This window comes from Triplophysa rosa, linkage group LG4, assembly GCF_024868665.1.
Source record: "Triplophysa rosa linkage group LG4, Trosa_1v2, whole genome shotgun sequence".
NCBI classification, from domain to species: Eukaryota; Metazoa; Chordata; class Actinopteri; order Cypriniformes; family Nemacheilidae; genus Triplophysa; species Triplophysa rosa.
In genome coordinates this window covers 28,697,261-28,720,522 of record NC_079893.1, presented here as the reverse complement: position 1 = coordinate 28,720,522, position 23,262 = coordinate 28,697,261, and the positions used below count along the sequence as shown (strand labels likewise).

The 23,262-nt window shown below is 37.7% G+C and overlaps 1 protein-coding gene across 7 annotated transcripts in view; it reads right to left on the bottom strand.

Annotated features, from left to right (window-relative positions):
• Positions 1-22,502, bottom strand: part of atp11a (ATPase phospholipid transporting 11A) — a 68,443-nt gene extending 45,941 nt beyond the window's left edge. For 5 of the 7 annotated variants that reach the window (XM_057331012.1, XM_057331015.1, XM_057331017.1 and 2 more), the window contains exon 1: positions 22,100-22,502. In XM_057331012.1, coding sequence (XP_057186995.1) covers positions 22,100-22,138 — 39 coding nt within the window. In that variant the 5' untranslated portion in view covers positions 22,139-22,502. The remainder of the gene's footprint in view (positions 1-22,099) is intronic. The other 2 variants (XM_057331013.1, XM_057331014.1) reach the window with 1 other exon arrangement.
• Between the last annotated feature and the right edge of the window lie 760 nt (positions 22,503-23,262).

Sequence of the window (23,262 nt, the reverse complement as noted above, 5' to 3'; positions counted from 1 at the left end):
CCGGGTTGATGTCTTAGGAGTAGCAGACAGCTGGTGAATCATCTTATCTTTAAAGGATTAACTTTAAGATGCATGCCGATGCTAAGAGGTGAGCCGCTTTTCGAAACTACAGTAGTTGTCCAATGACAACTTCAAGAGGGTGCAAGTGAAAAATAGAGAGTGAGGAAGTGAATCAGAAACAGAGATAACCAAAGAGAGATGAAAATAATAGACCTACAGACTGACTGACCGCTCTGTGAACACTGAGAGCTGTCAATCAAGCATCTGTTCTGTGTCCTGTACCGAAGAGGCTATTTAAAAACAAGATGCATTATAGGAGATTAAACTACCACAGCGCATCATACCAAACCTCGACCTTTTCTATGAGTTCAGACACTTTTGAAGCCCATAAACATTGGACAACAAACACTAAATCGGTTTTGCTATTGGCTGATCATGCGGATCTAAACAGATTTATATAAACTCAATACAACAAACCAGAGATACAAACTATTTGATGAAAACAGTATTCTTTTTTGACCTCATAATAACAATGTACTTCAAATTATTCTTTTTTTACAATCCTATCATAAACAATGTAATAAAAGCATTGAGCTGTGTTAATACATTATCAGTTAGTTTCAAGCGACCGTTTTAGTTTTTACGGCAAGAATAGTTTACGACTGTAACATCAGACAGCAGGTGTTCAGAGTGCAAGATTTTTTAATAATAACACAATAGTGTGTGTATGAACAAACGCTCTTTAATATACAAGCCACTCTTACCTAATAACCTATAAAATCAGTTAAATTACATTTCAACAAACTTTTCTATTATACCGAAATCCACCTTCTGTGTTTTATCGACGTCTTAAACATCAAGGGAAAAACGTATGTCTAGTCTACATGTTTGAATAACGTGCATTAAAGGATGTTGCTTAGACACTTTCAAGCAAATGCAATATATATACAATAAATGCATTACGGAACTTATACGGAATCTATAAAGAAAGCGAGTCAGCAAAAACAACAACGCAGCTAACAATCTGTCTGATGTTTTAAACAATCCATACCATTTAAAACCAGCAAGGTAAGCATTAGGTGGGACTAAAAGCTTATTCTCTCTGCATTGAAGCACAAATCAAAACCATAGTCATTGTTTAATCGCTGCAGAGAAGTACTAAAGAGGAAGATCGCTGAATGTGGTTTCGCCTTTATGTCATTTTAAACATCTCTGAATTGACTGACGCATTAAGAACTGTCTCTATTAAACAATTTCTCTATTAACACAAGTAAGCAAACAACCGAAGAGATTTATGTGTCTGAGGTGGGCATTTTATCAATTCACACGCTAAGTGGGAATCGAACCCGGGACTGGGGCGTTGCTGATGTTGCAAGTATGTGATGTGTGTTTAAAAAGCTTAAAGGGATAGTTCACCCAAAAATAAACATTTAGGCCAGTAGTTCTCAAACTTTTTCGTTGTAAGGCCCCCTTTGAGTACGGTGCATCGCTTTGCGGCCCCCCACAAATAAAGATTTATAATCCTAAATTTATCATTTTAATTAAACCAAAAACATATTCAGTTATACAATGCTGGAACTTCAATTCTTTTGGTTGGTGGGCTTATTTTTCTGTTTGATTGCATACAATTTATGATACATTTCTATATTTCATAAAATGCCACAAAATCTGTGGCCACCCTAGATCCATCTTGGGCCCCCCCAGGGGGCCACGGCCCCTAGTTTGAGAACCACTGATTTAGGCCAATTATCCTCAGGTCATGGGGAAAAAATTAATAGTTATTAAACAAAAAATTAGGCATGCACCGATATGTACAATTTGGGCGATAACAATAACTGATAATTATTTAATACAAATTTGTCTAAAAAATATACATACTTTCTACATCAACAATGTTTTGCGGTAACACTTTACAATGAGGTACTATTTGTTAACAATTAGTTAATGCATTAGCTAACACGAACTAACAATGTACAATACTTCTACACCATTTATTAATATTAATTCATGTTAATTCAGCATTTACTAATACATTATTAAAATCAAACGTTGTCACTGTTAACATTAGTTAATGCACCATGAACTAACATGAATAGCTGTATTGACATGAACTAACATAAACAAAAATTAATAAATGCTGAAAAACTCAATTGTTCATTGTCAGCTAATGCATTTACTAATGTTAACTAACAGCACCTTATTGTAAAGTGTTACCTGTTTTGCTAATAGCAGTAAGTGAATGATCGTGACAGAAAAACAGTACTGTACTGTTTTTTTAACTGTGAGCAGCATGCACCTCAAGTGGTTCAACCAGAGGAAATAATTTATCAGCTTTAATATATCGACATAACTTTATTATCAGACAGAAATGACCATTTATCGGCCGATACTGATATAGTCGATAATATATTTTTCGTCCCTACTAAAAATACTTTTAAAAAACTTACAATTAAATAAAAAATTAATTAAATCAAGAAATTAAAATAAAAAAAATCAAATTTAAAAACTGCATTTATTACATACTCATTGTATCTCACAGCACAATTTTACTATTAAGAAGATGTGTGACTAATGCTCATTGGGAGGTAAAAAATCAGAGCGTTTCTCATCGCTGCGTTTCAGCATGTGAATAAAATGAAACGGAAATAAAGTGTTTGCCTGCTTCCGCGTGTGTGTGTGAAAAAAACAATGTGTGAGAAACTAACGTTGTTGCGCCCTGGGTGATGCTAAAGGATTCAGGGAGGAGGTTGTTCTTGAGTCAGCTTCTGTTCAGGCCACAAGACAACAGACCTGCATGTGTTTTATCTCACCCACCGATAAGCAAAGCGAGGATGACTGAAATCTATCTCTTCTAACACAACCCACACACATCCTGGCCATTGATTCAGCAGTAGCTTTGTTAGCGCTTGTTTACACACGTGTGTATAATTCATAGATTGTTCACAAAAGTAGCTGGCGATAAGTGCTATCATGCTTGTCCAGTCAGCTCGTCTATAAAATTAACAACATTTTGCATCACAAAAGGCGTTTTAACTATGAGTGGACAGGCCAGTACAAGACTGAGATTAATAGGGTTGTCAACAGGCCAAACAATCAGCCCTTAGCCAAAAAACAAGCAGAAAGTCTGGGGTAAACAACTCCAAGGCGCTAGTAAAATGCTAGCAAAGAATGCTAACAGAAGTTATATAGTTTTTCAGGTTTTTTCTCATGTAGAAAGTAGCTTTCTGCGATTTACTAGCAATAGGGTAGCAATAAAAAAAAAGTGTTACATTTGTCATGTTTACCCCTGAAGTAATCTGTATCCTACGACAGTCCAACCTCTCCCTGACCCTAGGGGTTATAAAACATTTTTTTAGCAGCATCCACCATTTTTTTTCTATTTGATGAACAATGAAATGTTGACAGCCAATCAAAGTCCATTTAAATTGAAAGGGTAATAATAAACTTCTAAAAAAATCTTCTAAATGTCTGACATGTGACAAAAAACATCTCAAACACGTATTGCAGGCCCAGAAAGCACAGGTCTTAAAACGGGCAGGTTTACATGCATTCTAAATCATAAACGCCTCACAGACATCTTTTAGAAGTCTATATGACATCTGACAGGAGATGTATTTCGGATGAGCAAACCATAAAAAAATGTTTCGCAGATGTAAATGCAGACATCAAATAGACGTCTCCCAGTGTGGTTGTTGATGATTGAGGAAATGTATATAATTTTGTGATGTTTATAAAAATGAGACGCATGAATTAATTCCACAAGGCAACCCTGGAGAACAGAACTGACCATCTGTGGAGATCATGCTAAGCTCACTCGCTAACTCATGCTGTTGCTAAAAAGGTGCATCTATGGTAAACGCTATGCTCGTTCTCAAACGCTCTCCATCTGTTAGATGCTTCCGCACCGGAATAGAGCGGAAAGGTTTGGAAGCTACGAACCATGAGTGTCACCATGTCCCTCTTTTACAAAGCTTTATCAGGACGGTGTTTACTGGAGCCCAATGTCATTAACATGCCAGCACTCACTCCGAGGGGAACGCTATCTCAATGCGCAACATGTGCACATAAAATATTTAAGTGCTTGGAGTTAGTATCTATTAGCATAGAGTATATCAGTCGTTTTGTGTTACCATATCTAGCGGCATTGGTAAATGGAAAGCACAAAAAATGGCCCTCATTGACTTCCAGCGGTGGAACACATTGTCTATTATTTTTATTATTATTTGATGAATTTTCAAATGCATTAAAACACCACACTCAAGATAATTGTACTGAACCACATCCCTAAGGCTATCCAGGTGACATGTATTATTCACCACCCATAATCCTTCAGTGGCTGAGCGTGGGAATGCACAGAGAGCATGTGTAAGTCTGTGCACACAACTAACAGACGTTTACGTTTAGACAACGGCCAACTGCTTGCTCTAGATGTGCGAGTCTCATGGAATCTAAAATACCAAAGGCAGTGAAACTGTAAGCTGGAACGATACGAGACTAATCACTTAACCTCTCCAACCGTCTCTCTCTCGACCCCACATAATATTTAATCTGTGCTAGCATGTGATAAGCCTCGAGACCTGAGCCACGCGGACAGCAATCCATCACGTTTTGAAAATGTGACTACGAGAGGAGGAGCTTAAACACACACAAACACATTCATCACGTGTGCTGGTGGATCAATAGACTGATAAATGTCACGGTATCTGACACAGATCAAAACAAAAACAAAATCAATATTAAATTATTATTTTCAAAAACCTGTTCGTTTAAGGTACATTATTGCAAGACACAAGCTTGCTTTAAAACTCACTAAATGCACTAAAGATGTCAACAGAGTAAATCCTGATACAGAAAATCTGGTTTCCAAAATTATTGTATTTTATAATGTATATTGAGATCATTTAAAGGGACAGTCCACCCCAAAATAAAAACATTCCGTCATCGTTTACTCACCCTCGAGTTGTTCCAAATCTGTATACATTTCTTTGTTCTGATGAACACGGAGAAAGATATTCGGAAGAATGCTTGTAACCAGTTCTTCACCACCATGGACTACCATAGTAGGAAAAAATACAATGGAAGTCAAAAGTGCCTCAGAACTGTTTGTTGTCCTACATTCTTCAGAATATCATCTTTTGTGTTCAACAGAACAAAGAAAAAGTGTCCTACTATGGTAGTCAGTGGTGGCCAAGAACTGTTTGGTTTCAAGCATTCTTCCAAATATCTTTCTCTGTGTTCATCAGAACAAAGAAATTGATACAGATTTGGAACAACTCGAAGGTGAGTAAATGAAGACATCATTTTGGGGTAAACTGTCCCTTTAAGCATTTGCCTTTAATACAAAGCAAATTACAAAAAAGAGAATTGTCATGAACCACTCCCTGTCAAACAAGCAAAATTAAGAGAGAAAAAGAGAGAAAAATCACTTCTCAAGAATTTCTGTAAAATGTGTCTTTTTTCCTCTTTATCAGCAAAATATAGATTTTCCCATTTCCACCTGTTTTTAGTTTTCGCTGAGTTGGCCATTCAGATATCCAGATTAGATCCATGGGTACAGTTAAATAAAACTGTATATTCACAAGCATGAGATTAAAAGTGCTGATCCAGGATTGGTTATATTTTCCATACTGAACTGAATGTAATGATACGGATGAGAGGGACTCAAGCAGGGCTGGACTAGGAAGAAAAATCAATGGTGCATGCATACGTGTCTTTTGCATTCGCATTGCGTGCATTCGCATTTATAATACGTCCGTCTAAGCGGCCAACGCCTCCTTTACGGCCCCATACGTTAGCGGCAAACGCGTCCGTTACGGCCCCATACATTAGCGGCCCACAGGGAAAACACCCGGTACGCCAGATGGCCAGTCCGCCCCTGGACTCAAGTCCAGTTTGGGAGACATTTTAATGTATTTGACACACACAAAAGATCGGTAGTATATGCATCCCTCAGCATGGCCACGAGCCCTCTGTGGTCCAAATCTGCAGCAAGCACTTTATCATTAACCTCACATTAAAACACATGTTTGCTCCCTTTTAGTGGGTCACTCAACTTAACCCATTCACCAAATGAGACATACAGAAGCTCGGCTAAGCTTCACTTCTCTGCAGCGTAATGAAGGTTTTACACGTAGCAAGCTACACAGCCATGAAGTCAAAAATTCTGTTATCATTTAGTCACCTTCAAGTTGTTCAAAACCTGTGTATGACTATCCTCTGTGGAACACAAAATATATTTTGAGAAATGTCTCAAACCCTACAATGGAAGTCAATGGGGGCCAGTGTTGTTTGGTTACCAATGTTCTTCAAAATATCTTCTTTCGTGTTCTGCAGAAGGAAAGAAGTCATACAGGCTTGTAATGACATGAGGTTGAATAAATGATCAAATCATTTGTAATTTTGGGTGAACTGTCCCTTTGAAAGCAACATCTGGGTGTTCTTATTCTAGTATGAACTACAATGATGGAACAAAAGCACTTAGCGGTTGAAATGTTCAAATATTTTATATTATCTTTTAATATTATTATAATTTATGTAAGATCATTTAATACTATCTTTCATAACCCGATGTCCAGAGAAAACTGTAAGAAAGCCATTTACTGTATAGGTTGATCTCTGTTAATACAAGCTTTCAAAATCGCTCTGTGATTGGTTGAAGCTGTTTTTATTTTGTCGCTCAAATACAAATTTTTAGTTCAGGTTCTAACTTTTGGGACCTAAGAACACACGGTTTTAAAATCACACTAACACACTGAAATCATGAAAGTGATAAAAATTCTGTGTGCCGAAGCACAAATGGTCAGTAACTACAGAAACAGAGAACATCGATGATCATGTTTCATAAGCTACACAGCAGCCAGACAAGGGTCAATGCTCCACCCATCACAGCCAGACAGAGTTCCTGCCTTCCTGCTAATTGAAAAATGGAGCCATAGGTTTGTAATTGACAGCCCACTGCAGTAGAATAATTCACTCTTGCCCCCACTGTGAACCCAGAGGAAGAACAAGACAGAAAAAACCAGTGAGAAAGGAAACCGGATTTGCAGATTAACCACAGAAAAAAAAATCGCAATTAGTCATAGTGTTACAAAAAATATTTTAGACAATTAAAATACAAATACAGTCTTCAACAATATAGTATCGAAACATTTTGCTTTAACTTTTTTTTACTTTAATGCAGTTTTCAAAGGTGGACCTCAATTTCAAACAATAATGCTTTGAATCATACTGAGAAATGCTGAAGTGATGTGCAAATATGTCTTGGTATTCAACAGTAAAGCCCATTGCAATGCACATTGAGTCCGAAATTTGCGTCCGAAATTTCCCCACGTTAAAAAATAAACACGACCTCACGTTGTGTCAATCACATTTACACACTGCCTCCGATATTTTCGCCAGTCTAAAGAAATTCGGACCGGGTTCGATTTTCTGCGTTTTCGCATCCGTAGCAAGCATTTTGAGTGACCTTTTATAACAATTCAGAGACACCGTACAAACGAGAGCCAAATAAGAAAAAACGCATACGAAAAGTTCGGACTGTATGTGCAAAGACCTTTACAGTATTATACAGATTTACAGGGAAAAACGTAATTTAACGTCCATATAACATCCATTCTTTTTTGCTCAAATTCAGCCGAAACGGTTAATCCATTCCGTTTATTTACATGAAGTGCACTTTAAAAATGAATTTCAAATATTTCCATCCTAATGCTTGATCTCTTCCATTACAAGTGCTTGCATAATGTATCACCTTCACATTACTAGTGGTGTTGAACCCAGTACAACTCTTGTATGACTCATTCATGCTCATTTCTCATATTCTAAACTTAATTCAGTCTGTATTTTCTATCCCCTCATTCCACTAATTCCCATGCAATCAATCAGTGATATAGCTTCAGTTTGTCATGCATCAAAAATGAGCGCTACATAATCCGTCCGGTCTGTTAGCCTGCGAGTGATATAGAGCAAAGCCGCGAGTACGGCAGTGTTAACAGACTGCCGCAGAACCTTCATATATGCTGAGATAACACACACGTGACTTACAGTACGCATCCATGCATCTGCACCAGAATGATGAATAAAACATGAGATCTTCAGTTTAAGACTGAAAAATGAACAAAAGAGAGTTATCAGTTAAACACCCTCAAGCCATACGATTCCAAAAGTCACAGCTCCACAATAAATGGATAAAAATTTCAAAACGAGTAAATTTATTAAGAGAGCTAGGGAAAGGTTGTACGAACAACATCCTGAATAAAGGGGAATTCATATACGATGACAAGTATAACGCTAACTGTAACTATAACTATATTTGCGCCTACACCAGTGGACAATGTGCACGTTGCAGTATTATACAGTCACAAAAATGATGACCTGCTGATGTTGCTTTACGCTTTCATTCCCAAATATCCAAGCTCTAAAATAGTACTGCAAGTTATCGTCCAAAGTGTGAAAGGGCCTTAAGTAATTTGGGTTTAAAAAATTATAATCAAAAAAGCAAAATCACTCTGATCTCATGGAAATTCCTAACTATTTTACGAAGTGGCTAATTGTAATTTATTAATTAATGTGCATTTATAAATCTTTGCTAATGGTATGGTATTTGCACCACATCTTATGTGCCCAAGGGCCAGATTTACTAAACAGGGCAAAATAGTGTAAAGGTCTTTGCACATACATTCCGAAATGTTCGTATGCGTTTTTTCGTATTTGGCGCTCATTTGTACGGTGTCTCTGAATTGTCAAAACGCCTCTCAAAATGCTTGCACAGATGCGAAAAATGCATAAAATTGAACCCAGTCCAAATTTTTTTATGTCGGACGAAAATATCGAAGGCAGTGTGTAATTATGATTGACACAACGTGAGGTCGCATTTAATTTTTAACGTGTGGAAATTTCGGACGCAAATTTCGGACTCAATGTGCAATGGCCTTAAGAGCGCAATTTCAAAAAAGCTCAGATGGGAGTGGAAATTTCTGCGGGTGATTAACTAAAAAACACTGGAGCAATATCTCATTCCCATAATGACCAATGCAGTCTTTGAAGAGCAACCCAAATTAGCGCAGGTTGAAGACATGCTTTTGGGCGTTAAATAAAGCCAATGATGAGCGCAAACCTTAGTAAATCGCATAGCGTGATTCATTTAAATCCTCTCCACCCATAAAGTTTGCGTCTGAAGAGGAAACTCCTACAAATGCATATGCAATAAGGTCAGTCGCAAAAACAGCTGTGTCCAAAGCTGTTAGTAAATCTGTCCGCTAGTGTTTAACAACCTGATACTCTGTGGGGTTATTATACTGTCTTAGTAGTATAATGGCTATAAAAGTATACTGTGCCCTTTATAAAATACACCATGAGCACTTTTTAGATTCACATTTATAAATTGTTTTAATCCTTCATGATGAAACCAGTATGAACTTTTCGTTGTTGTTCAGCCATTCAAAGAAATTTGGTACTTTATCGCTAGGGACTCAAAGGATTGTGAGGTCTTTTGAGGTCCGGGCCTCTGCGTTGTGTCCATTTACGGCTTTTCCCAGCGTCCTTTTAATGTTACACAACGCTTGATCCGGCTGCAGCTTCAATTAACCTCTATGCTCATCTTTAGACAGAGCGAGAACGTTTCTGTAAGACAGTAGATTTCCTTCCAGATTCAAATTGCGTATTTATTCAAAAGGTGGTGAATAAACAAACATCCACTAATGTTTACGCCTCTTTCTATCTTTGGACCCTCCGTTTCCTCTAGGGAAGTTCAAGTGGGTCAATAGAACAAAAGTCTTAAGGCACGATCTGACCGAAATGGTGTGGGTTGCATACTAGATTGCATTTTTTTCTAAAACCAACAGCATTTGTATGCAGTACAGCAGTGGTTCTCAAACTTTTTTGTTGTGTTACGTGCATCGCTTTGCGGCCCCCCATATAAAGACGTATAATCTTAAACTTAGAATTTTAATTAAACCAAAAACATTCAGTTATACAATGCTGGAACCTCAATTCGTTTGGTTGGTGGTGTCATTTTTCGGATGTTTGATTGCATAAAATCTATGATAAATTTCTATATTTCATAAAATTCCACAAAATCTGTGGCCCCCCTGGATCCATCTTGGGGCCCCCCAGTTTGAGAACCACTGCAGTACAGGATAGATGCTTCTTATTTAAACTGGCTACAGGCTATCTTTGGATATGACAGCCTCCTAATATTGTCATCCTATACCTTTTGATTGTCAAAGCAATAAACAGCCACTAAGAATTCTAAAACGGCATCATGGCTAAAAATGTCTATTTCAAGTATCCCATGGAGGAAGATGACAAATGTTATCATTAAACGCAACAGCACCGGCTAATCACGAATAATTCTGAAAGCGCAGATACTCTCGGCGTCACTGTGAGACCGGCGGCCGTGACTATCATCCCTCAATTCATTAATGTCCCACGCTGGCAAATGGAGTTGCCAAAAAAAGCCCAGTGCTCACTTGAGGTTCGCTTTCATTTGCCAGCTTCTCATAAATCAATGCGGCCGCTTCCTGTGCTCATGTGATGTCCTGGGCTGCGAGGGCCCACAGCACATGCTCAAATGAGAAGCATCCAAATCTGTATGAGAAGAAGATATTTTGAAGAACTTTGGTAACCAAACAACACTGACCCCATTGCCTTTTATTGTATGGACAGGCATTTCGAAAATTTCTGCTTTAGTGTTCCACAGAAGAAAGAAAATCATACAGGTTTATATGGCAAAATACAGTAACATCAACATCGTACAAAGAACCGTTAGTAAGGGGCGTCAACTCATCCTTCATCAACCAACTTTGTAATCAAATAATATGAAGCATCACACAAAAGTGCAAATGGCTCTGCGATCACTAAATCAACTTTTGCTGTCTGTAGAGACCTCTGATAGGCAGCATGGCACCGGCTAATTCGACTGTGCTCATTCAGCACCCTCCGCTTAGGGAGTGCTAATCTTGTAATCCTCATGGGCATGTTAATAACACGACTTCAAGCGTGACTTTGATCTTATACATAATGAAAGGGATAGTTCACTGTAATATATGTAATATATATTTCAAATCAAAAGTAAATAAATAAAAATCTTTTTATGTTACACCTGGAAATTTGTCTCAGTGAAAAATGCACTGTTAGTCCATTCCGTACAAAGACATCTGCTAAAATTACTCTTTTATTTCTAAATTGAGCTATATTATCCATTTGGATAGTGACCTCCCGTGTATCAAATTGGTTTAAAATCGGTTTAAATTGGCTGAATCTTCCGTTTTTATTCTATTAAAGGGGTCATATGACACAGCTAAAACGAATATTATCGTTTGTTTTAGATGTAATGTAATGTGTATACACCATTTAAGGTTCAAAAACGCTGTATTTTCCACATACCGTGCATGTTTGTACCGCCTCTCTGAAACAAGCGGATTTTTTACAAAGCTCATGGCTCTGAAAAGCGAGGTGTGCTATGATTGGCCAGTTAACGTGTGCGTAGTGATTGGTCAAAAATTGCAAGCGTGTGATGGAAATGTAACACATCTTACCATATTTGGAACATCAGGTTCCAATGCAATTGTGCTGACAGGTACACCCACCTTACTTGCGTATACATTTGGGCGGTCTTAGTCAAATCATACCACGAACTGACGTAGATTTGTGGGGGTGTGGTTACACGAGGGGTTTCAGGCAGGTCTGGGTGAGCATTCGCTTTTAGATAGAATGCATCTTTTCTTCCGACACTTTAATTTTTGCAATTTTACGTGTCTAATACATGCATGGGCAACACACCAAAGAAACACGTGTTTGCGCCATATGACCCCTTTAAACCCTATTGGGCGTGCTTTCCTTCTTTTTGAAACTTAATTCAAATGGTGTGCGACACTTTAAATGTCACTCTAGCTTGAACAGAGAACATCCTATTATATATTATATCTTCACACAGACACGCTCTGTGTGTGTGTGTGTGTGTGTGTTTGTGGATATGTGATATGACTGTGTGTGTATATCTGAGCAAGTGCACACGGTTTGCCTGTTTGGTGGCAGTGCAACTGTTATCTAGTTTCCAATTTTTCCTCGCACCTGAATAAAGCAGGCGCTACATCACCAGAACACGTGCGAAAGCCTTGGGACGGTCTCTTGAGCATACTGCGTTACACACTGCGACGTTTTGTTTCCTTTCTCATTATCAGGAGATACGGCACAGGTCTACAGGGAACCGAGTGTCACAGTGCCACGCTGTTCATGCACTGTAAAAAATGATTTGTTGTTTTTTGTTGTTTGACTAAAAATATTAGTCAACACAACGAGTTTGCAACAAATTCATTAAGTGAACTAATATTTTTAAGTTGAATTAACTTAAAATTTTAAGGCAGCCAGGTAACTTATTTTTTTAAGTTGAAACAACAAAAAACAACAAATCATTTTTTACAGTGTGGGCATCCATTTTGTGTCTTTAAATTCCATCCCCTATGTTTGGTTCGAGAAAGAGTTGTGTAGATCTCCAGCGCTGTGTGTCACATGCTCGGTTTGTGAGTCAGACAACGACCGCTTGTGTCTGTGACACAAACACAAACTGAAGAACAGCGAGATGATAAAAGCTTTCCTGATTGGCAGTCTTATCAGTTGGTGTCTTCATTTAATCAAAATATTTCAGCTGCATTAAAAACATACATTGGTATAATTTTACAAAACGGTATTTTCAATTAATTTAAGTGACGGCCTTTACTATCAACAGTTTCTAATCTGGCGAAAAAATGACTTGCAAACAAAATTACCGCTTTGGACTAAAATGTGCTGTTCTGTTTGTCTAATATTTGCATGAAATCTCTCGCTGTCTTCCTGACCTGATTCTGACCACCTGTGCCTTATGGGATCAGACGGGGTGAGGTCACATGACTAGAACCTCGGCAGCTTTATCCGTTGAGCCCTCCTGTAGGGTCAATCCAGTTTAGAGTGTTCTAGATGCCAAATAATGTTTTTGGATTGTGTATGGAGAGGTGAACGGTAGAAGATGTAAGAAGGTATAGACGTTTTATAAGTATTCCCTTTATTACAGTAGTTTGAATTAGAAAACTTGAAGATTAAAAAAAACAATTCTACGAAAATGTAAAATAATTAAATGCAGGCTGGGGCCGCTGGGATTGTGGAAAGATGTAAAAGTGAAGCTTCCTGGGGAAACTTAGAAAAACAGAGACATTCAGTTCTGTATTTCTTTGCTTAGTCATCATCAAGAGTATTTTAAAGGTCCAGTGTGTAATGTTTAGGAGGATGTATTGTCAAAAATGCAATATAATATACATAACCATATCTTCAGATGGTGTATAAAGACCTTACATTATGAAGCGTTATGTTTTATTACCTTAGAATGAGCTATTTCTATCTACATACACCGCAGGTCCCCTTGCATGGAATTCTCCATGTTGTTTCTACAGTAGCCCCAAACGGACAAACTGCTCTACAGAGCGCATTTCATAAATACGTTTTCTCCTTCGGCAAAGAGGTGAAAACCTGACAACATCTTAGTCCTGTGTCAGCCACCGTAGTGCTTCGAATGGGAGGGGTGGAGTGAGCCGTTGGTTGCAATTGCAACCTCACCACTAAATGCCACTAAATTTCATACACTGGACCTTTAAGTATTTCCAGATACTGGAACATACATAACAGACATAAACTAGAGCTGTTCAATGATTAATCTCATCCAGAATAAAGGTTTGTGTTTACATAATGTATGTCTGTGCACTGTGCATTTTATTTTGTATTTATAAACACATACATAAATGTATATTATTAAAAGAAAAATATAAAAATGAAAAAATGTGTATATATATATAACTTATTTATAAATATATTCATGCAAATATGTTCTTAATATATACATGTATGTGTACTCGTATGATTATCAATGCAAAATAAATATGCACACTACACATTGTGTTTATTATTATAATCACAAAATTTGATTCTGGATGCGATAAATCGTGATTAATCATTGAGCAGCCCTGCGTTAAACTGGTCTCAGGTCAGCTGAAGAACCAGCAAGATGTAAATTTCCATAACCAGCAAGCGAGGACACCTGGCTTTGTGCAGTTGAGCCTCTGTAAAAGCCTCCATCGATCTGTGGGTACACACTCAACGCCCCTCTGATATAAAGACAGTCTGACTCAGCAAAGACGGTCTCTCAAACAACTCGAACTAAACCTGGATTTTTTTCTACGCTTCTTTGTGTGCATTAAAATGCAGAGGACTCTTGGAACAGACAAGCACACTTAAAATCTTCACATTTTGTCTTTGATGTATATTTGATGCCATTGTAGGCAGCGTCTACAAAACGCATACATGTAAATAAAACAGCAAATGCATTACCAAATTCCTCTTGGGCAAATAGCTGCACACTCAAAGGCTTTCTGACATCTCCATTGCTAGTGAATGTGAGTCATGCGTTCCTCTAACCAGCACAATTCAATTTCACAGCCATCAATAGGCCATTATTTCAGTGATCCTTTCGTCTGACTGTTGCATTACCGTAAAGCCCTCAAGATCTACAGTATTTGTGGAGTGTTGACTCTATAAAACGGTTTTCATCAGTCTGAGGTATAGTTTTTACCTTCCATATATCTAGTTATAAAAAGGTAGTAGGCTTATTTTATTTTGGACATGACATAATACTACCATGGTTGTTCGGACCTGAAAATGACCTAAAATCCTTCATAAAAGAAAAATCCCTGCTTTGTAAATGAATGTTCTATGCCTGTCCCAGCATGCAATTCTTTCGAAAGACAGCAGAGGTGTGTCTGGTGGGGTTACACCCATAAACTCAAGGTCTAACACTTGAGAGACACATATTCTAGAATAGCATCATACTTAAATTAAGGATGCACGATAAATTATCGGCCGGTCTTCTTTAAGTTATCGGTATCGGCCCTATAATAAAATTTAGGCCGATATATTATGAATAATTTCCTCTAGCTGAACCACTTCAGGTGCACGCCGCTCACAGTTAAAATCCAGTACAGCTTTGTCTTTCTTTCATGACCATTCACTCACTGTTATTAGCAAAAAATTGTTGAAGTAGTATGTAGATATTTATGAATGTGAAAACTACAGTAACAAAAGCATATTGTTTGAAGTCGACTGCTGTCTGAATGCTTTCTGTCTTGAGACCTGTTAGACTTGTGGCTATTGAGAACACCTTTCTGGGTTGCTCTGGGAGAACATCTATAATTTGTTTATTAAATAAACATTATACCAGAAACGTTTCAAAGTTAAAGAATCTTGAATTAGTGTAAAGTAGGCTTGGTACATGATTTTCAGGGGAAAAAATTATGTTCAGTCTCAGAAAATGTTATATTAATATTTAGGTACTGTATATCGCCAATATATCGGTTATCGGCTTGCGATGTTTAAGAATTATCGGTTATTGCCAAAATTTACATATCGGTGCATCCCTAATCTAAGTCACCCTAATTTTTAGCGTCGGATTATGTTTTAGACTTTTTTGCTGAGCTGGAACTACTAAAATCATTCAAATAAAATATATTCAACTGCTCTCGTCTTATAAAGTCGCTATCATACTATAGGATGCCTTTCTTTCAGTAAACAATCAATGGGTGGATCTTTCATATTTTAAACTCTAAAATCCTAAAGGTTTTCTATTTACATTCTCTTTACTGCAATGTGGTAAAAAAAATCTGTAATACAGTAATGATAATTATCCTGTCCAGACATATTTATTTAAATATAAGTTGGTACAAAACCAATTACAACACGAATAAAGTATTGTACCGAATTACTTTTAAAATATACATTTTTATTATGTATGTAATACACTATGAGTTCAGAATGATTTATTTATTGTTTGTTTGCATTACTGTCTAATTGTCATTAAAAGAATTACAATGTTAAATGTTTAAGTGGTGTTAGAAATAGGCTTAATTTCCTTAACACAAGTTTGTGTTTTAACTTTTTAGAATTGCCTTTGCCCTCCGTTTGAGGTGAAAAATGGCCTGGACTTCCTTTACAGTTTTCATGAGATTCGCCTCGACAGTAAGGGCCCAAAAAGAAACCGAGAGAGCGACAGGGAGATAGAGACTATCACTATTGTCAGGACTGTACATTTTCTGTTCGAGAGAGGGGAGTTTGATGTTTTCATCGTGAAGGGAAGATGACAAGTCTGTCAAAACATTACAGTTCCTTGAATAGTTCCACAAAAAATAAAAATTCTCTCATAATTTTGTTCCATCCAACATTTATATGACATCCTCTCATTAGCTGAAAACTGTCACTTTATATACTTTTCACTGTATTTCGAGTGTTCTATAAGATCAAAATGAAGAAACATTTTCTCTCTCTCTCTCATTGTGTGTACACCCAAAACCTAGCCTTATGCTTTTATGTACTTTTTCACTTTGAATCCAGCCTATCATACGCTGGAGACACACACCTCAGCATTATTACATCATCATTCAGCACAGCTGCTGTCACCAGATCATTCCACTCAGAAAAAGAGTCACGTGATGATGCTGCTGTTCGACAGACCCCGAGGGCCTCGCCGCCACTAACAATTTCCAATCACTTATCAGATGCTCAAAATGGAATGCAGCAGATCAGAATAAATACGAGTTTAAGAAAACAGATTTAGCCAGTTTGTGACAATGACTTGTTGTCTTTTCTGAACATAGCGCGACCCAAAAAATATTTAGACAATAGAAATAAATAACTGCAGAACTGCATAACAAAATATAACTAAATATTTTGTAGACCTTTTGTTGGAACTAATATTTAAATATTTCGCTTTTTTTACGAATAGTTTAATCAACTAGTCTCAAGAATAATATCAGTGGGTGGACTTCTGGTGTATTTCATTGTTTTATAATTTAAAACTTACAGTATAAAAGTCCTCTGTAAATGTTTTGCTTGGAAATGTTAATCTTCCTTTAACAAATGCTTTGGTTTGCTGTTTTATTTTATTTAAGTACATTTACATTGTCTAAGCATGGCTCATTTCTCTAAATATTTTTTGTCAAGAGTGTCAAATAAAGATGATCATTTTATCACGCATATTGATCACAAACTAAATTACTGATCATTCAATGACAAGGTTCGTTGCGTCCGTGATCTATGAGCAAGCATGTGCTCGTACATGTGCATGTGCATATTATATTATTATTTATATAGGTGCACTAATTAATACATTTATATATTTTGACTAATAAGGACAAGACTATAATATTAAACTAAATGCAAGAAGTGGTGGGGGCGATTGTAACAGTGTTTGGGGGCAATTGTAACACTGAAATATAAGTCAAATTAAACCAACGAATGTCAAATAAAAGTCTACCTCGAAGTAATCACTTTACTGCTGTAGTATTAAATGACATTAGTTACGTTTTTTTGTATATGATACAAATGACAGAGAAAGTTCTGCCATGAAACTCTAGATGGCGCAGTCCTATAGTCAATCTGACATATTAACTTTACCACACAGCGCAGCTAATTGGTTCATTCTGTATCAGCAGCCAATGAGCTTGCTGCTCAAAGTTTAAATCTTAGCTAGTGATTTTCGTAGCAGTGCTACCCTCCTCCTTCCCCAGCTCCACCGGTGCTACAAGGTGATCATGTATGCTATACAGGGGTTCCGCCAAGACCAAATACATTTATATGCCATGTACTACACTACCATGCTAAACTCTCCGAGAGTTGTCACTACAGAACTTCTTTTAGATGTCTGGCATTTTATTCATTCAAAAAGCAAAAGTGGGTCAATTACATTGGACCATGTGGCTCGGGGGCAATTGTAACATTGGCCCCAATGTTGCAGCCATGATAAAATTTTGTATGCTAGCTAGCCACACTGTATTACCATAAATTGTTCATGTTAATTTTTTATCAATAACCTAGCGATAAAATATTTATTATTTTCATCTTAACTTTAGACATCAGAAGAAAAATACTTTACAATCTAAAATGAATTTTCAGTGTTTTGGTGAAAACATCTGCTAAGGTATAAAGATCTCGCTCCTTTTCCAAAGGCAGAGAGAGAATCCTACTGCGCATGTGCAGATTAAGCGTCATCACTGTAGCTCGTTTCTGATTAGAGGAATTGAATGTTACAATTGCCCCCCGTTACAATTGCCCCCGGTCCCCCCCCATGTTATACATTTTAGCAAATCCAGGTGTTCAATAGATACAGACATTTTGCATATCACCCACAAATCACACAGTAGTAGTACGTGGTAGTATAAATATACTCTCACTAAAACGATTATGTTAAAAACTCAAACTGTAGGAAAGAGAATTGTTCAAACTAAAGCGAGAATTTCTTGGCATGACTTACTACTATACGCTTGTTTCACTCTTTAACCAGCGTGTGCGTATGCTCATGCAGGTATGATTTCCAATGAACTCTTTGCTGATGCCAACCACAGACGATGAGATTACCTCTGCGCACGGAGCTCAAATTACCTCAGCGCCTCATGGGACAGGATATGGACAGTCATGTTACTTCCTGTCCGATGATGGGAATTATTCAAAAGCCTGTGATGGCTGGAAGTTGCTTACTGAATGGCAATTCAGTCCATGAACCATGTTCTGGAAATCACTTGAGTGATACATGTGCATTTAACAAAAGCACCGCCTAAGAAGATAAATGTAATGGCTACTTGTAGCCTTGTAGGTGGGTAATATTACAAAACTGGACAGGAAATCCTGTTAAGTGTCATCCTGTTTTTAATTCTCCTCTTTCTCCTGACCTGTTCTTACTTTCACTCGTTTCCCCGGTGAATCATCATTGAATATTAATTTGTTCTGGTAGTCTCCTCTGGGAATCTGAAGACTGCAGGGATTTCCCACAACATCCACTCCACCGGTCACATGATGAAGAACACAGACATTTTCTGTCTTGTGGCATAATTTCCTCACTAATTTACATTCTACACTGTTCTGGTGGACCAGACATTCAGATCTATCACACAGAGTGAACCGTTCTTAATTCAATTTATTATGAAAACATGAGAGACCAGGCTGGGAAGTAAAAGGGAATGCTGGAACAGAAATAATACAAACAGAGACAAAGACGAAGCTAAAAGCAAACCGTCGTCTTTCAAACAGAAGACCGAAATGACAGCGCGTTAATAAAAATGACATCTTCATAAAGACAACTTAATGAGTGACGGTTCTTATATCTAACACATATTTTCGAAATATTTGTACTTATTTGAGCCATGAACCCTCTTAAAAAAGGTTCCCTGTCCTGTTTGGTTCTCCAAAGAGACTTAAACATTCCCAAAACGTTTTGATTTCACAAAAGATTATTTTTAGTGGAAACTAAACCTATGTAAAACAGACTATTTTTTTCTACAGGCTATAAAAAGGTAAAAGATAACTGTTATTTTAAGAGTATCCCAGGAAAACATGCTCCAAGAACGTTTTGCTAACATTCCAGTTACGTTATGAAAACGTTACGCTATTGTTGAACGTTTTAAATATTCTTCTAACAATGTGAGTAAAACGTTTTATCACCATTTTGTATAACATTTAGCAATGGCACGCTGCTTATAAAACACTCTTTTAATGTTGCTGCAGGAAGATTTTGAGAAAAACGTTTAGAGAACGTTAGCTGAAGTTCCGAGAACTTGGATTTCTTTTGGTTCTTTTCTGCCATTGTTGCAAAGAAACCTTCAAAGTACTAAAACTGTATCTAATGTTTTATCACATATTTTCGCTAAGCTTATACGAAATACAGTTGACAGCTCTGACATGCTTGAATGCTAATCTGTCCAGACATAAAAGACTTCAATCTATTCTGTCGATGGAAAACAAAAGATGAACTTAACATTTCCATTTCACATGCATTTATCTACATTTTAAATAGCTCGTCTCGGCTAGTGTAAAAGAGCAGGCTACTACATATGATGATTCACTTGTCACATCCTCTGTTGTCCAGGCCGGTCAAAACCACACAGGGACCCATTTCTCATCTCATTCTCCATGCTTTTCTCTTCTTATCGCCTCTCGCTCCATCTCTCCTCTCATCTGCCAACCTGCATTACCGCACATTACATCAAAGAGCAGTGGGGGGCAGGGGGTGGACTGCGCTTTTCACAGGCAATCACACGCACACATTCATTCATGTGACAAACACGTCGAGTCCGATCTCATGACACAGCTCTCAAGAAATGATCGGTTAGGGAAGTATAAACAAAGCCCTAGCTTCAGAAATGGACTTCTACATTAACTTTTGTGAAACGCTTCAACTTTACCTCGTTAAACTTTCAATGTCTAAAAACAATGCCTTGCATTTATTGCTTTGCATGTCAAATTAAGTCTTGACCTTAAACCTCACTGATGCAAAGTTGAGCTTGACGCAAGGTTCAATGCAAAGAATACACGAACAACGAATGTAAGACTTGGTGACACTGAACCGGACCAATATCACAGTAACCGGACTGAAAATCTCTCACACTGTCTCTCTCTACGCTGCCGGTCAATCCTCATCTATGTGCCCTTCACATGTTTTTTGGATTACACTCAAACTTGAACAAACAAAACACATATGCACACGCACTGACAGGTGTGAAGTGTGTGTGACATGAGATGTCCATTATTGCTCTCATCACGTTTATCACATATTCATCTTTTCATCAGTTATTCTACAGACTGTCTAGACGTAGCGAGAGATTTTGCTCATCTGTTGGCGTGTCTGCTCGGTTATGGCGATAGACAACAGGATAACAGATTAATTTGGCCTTCGGTGATAGGGAAAGAATTCACCGGCTTTTCTTACCAACCCGGTGACAACTTTATCAGCAAAACTGTTCTTTATACAAAAATATCAACATTAAAGGAATACTGTACTGTACTGTACATCCATCATAAAGGGCAACAGTACAGTTATTTAGTGGGTTAATAAATATTTTCTAAAGCAAAGCGATAGATGCGTGTGAGAAAACAATTCAAAGTTCTATCTTATTCAGCAAAACCAAAACCAGGCACATCTGAGCACTAAATTTAAGTATGGCAACATGTCTTGTGACATCTAATACTTCGTTATTTTGGTGTCAATTTTGCTAAGTAAACTCAAATTATAAATCATTTTCCCCCACACACATATTGTTTCACTTTTGAGGATTTTTTTGTATTACTTTTATGATGGATGGATGTGCTTTTTGGAGGTTTAACAAGTTGGGTTAGGGTTACACATATGAACAGTAAAGTGACATTTAAAAAAAAACTAAAAAACATTGTGTTCGACTGAATAAAGGAAGTCGTGTAGGCTACAGCTGGGATGGTATGGTTTACTTCTGTACTCTTGTCTGACTGAGCGCTAAATCGTTTGAAAGCAGATTTCTGTTGGAATGAATGACAGCAACCAATCGACTGAGCGCGTCTAAGAACTGGATTACGTAATAAAACAACGCAGCGTCACAATTCCAAACAATGGTACTTTGTTTCTGATGGAATGTGGCATTTTTCACGCAACGTTAATTTCTCTACCAACACACAGGATTACATGTATTTCGGACATTCCTTGCCGAGTAACATTAGCAAACTACATCAAAGCACGGACTGAATTAGCCTACCTGTGATCCACCGCACTAAACTATTTTGAACGACCCACACCTGTCGGCGCATGCGCGACATGACCTTTTGATTCATTCACACCAGTTGCAGTTTCGATCAATTTTTATCTGTCGTAAAATACACGTGATTCTCAACCGTGAGGGTAAAGTAAACTCACACCGTGGCGTCATTAAGCATTTAAATATATATAGCGTTCAAATCCCTTAACTTCAGAATACAGGTCCCTGGGGTCAATACGAAGCGAACGTCAGTGATAACTTTGAATTTAATCTGTTACAGTAAATGCCGCTTACACACATCGTAGTGTGTGTTTCGCTCGCATTTGCTACGGCAGGGCGAAACGTAATGCGCCCACGTCCTGTAAATGGTCAAATAAAACGTGTCATTTGTATACACGGAGTCTGCTTTAAAGTAAATGACGCAAAACCAGCAACAGATTCACACAAAACACCGCAACCCCTCCGAATGGAGCAAACCAGACCAACAAGTTGGTAAGACCGACCGCGGTCGCTGTAGCGCTTGTACTCACGTATCTCGTGATGAGGCTCCGAATGGTGCTGAAATCCATCCTGTCTTCGGATTCTCCTCGTATCTCGTAGTATGTGACAGAAAACGCTAGCTGATCGTTCTGTCAACTCTCTGATCCATGACTGTCGGTCTCTCACGAGCTTGACAACTGACTGTCCTGTGCGACTATTGCGATGATTGCATTTAATGAACCCCTACTGAAATTAAAAAGGTTACTGTATAAAGTCCAAACGCTGTCATAATGCCACGATTCGGTGTCACCTACAGACACGCCGCGATGAATAAACAAGCTCTCGTTTTTCTTAATAATTAAGGGAGCGGGCACTTCTTCGTTGTCAAGTGCCCCTTCGGGCTGTTCTATGGTGTAGTGATGATGTACTCGCTCTGCAACTCGGTGTAGTAAAGCCCTCCCGACGACTGCTAGCGCCGGCGACGTCACGGGCGCATGCGCACCGTGGAGCGTCACACCCACCCGCCCACGGTAAAGGTTCTGCCTCCCTTCTCCAGTCCAGTTACTGCCAATCAATCTCAAGCACAAACCGGTACAGGGGGATGACATGGTCAACCACTTAACCAAGTCAAATGGGAGCATTTTAATAAGTGCCTGTTTTTATTCGTGCAATTTCAACAGTGCCTTCTGATAAACGTTTCAGGATCGTCCATTAGAAAAAGATGTGACTGGTGATGGTTTGTACCTTTCAAAATATATTGTATGGAAAATACCAAAGACTCCTGTGTTTTGTTTTTGTTTATAACCTTGTAATACTGGCAAAACTTGTATACACAACTAGATTCAATCGCTTTGTTATAGACGATTTTTTTTTAAAAAAAATTCTGCCCAGTTCTCTTTCTGAAAACTTCATTTTGCATTTGTTTTTATGTGTACTTTATTTTTTATTATTATTTGTATTTGTATTTTTTCTTCCTTTTTTGACGTTAATTTGAGTTGTTCTTGTGTTGAGCATTTGTTGTCAGTTTATTGTATATTGACTATTTATGCCATTTGTTGTATTCGTATTTGCATTCCTATTTAAAAACATTTATTAAAAATGTGTGCATTTTCATACATTATATCACACTATATACAAGAATACATCACGTGACACCCACTCATGTGGAGATTAGGGAATATTTAGGAACATAACTCACTAATAAACTAATTCA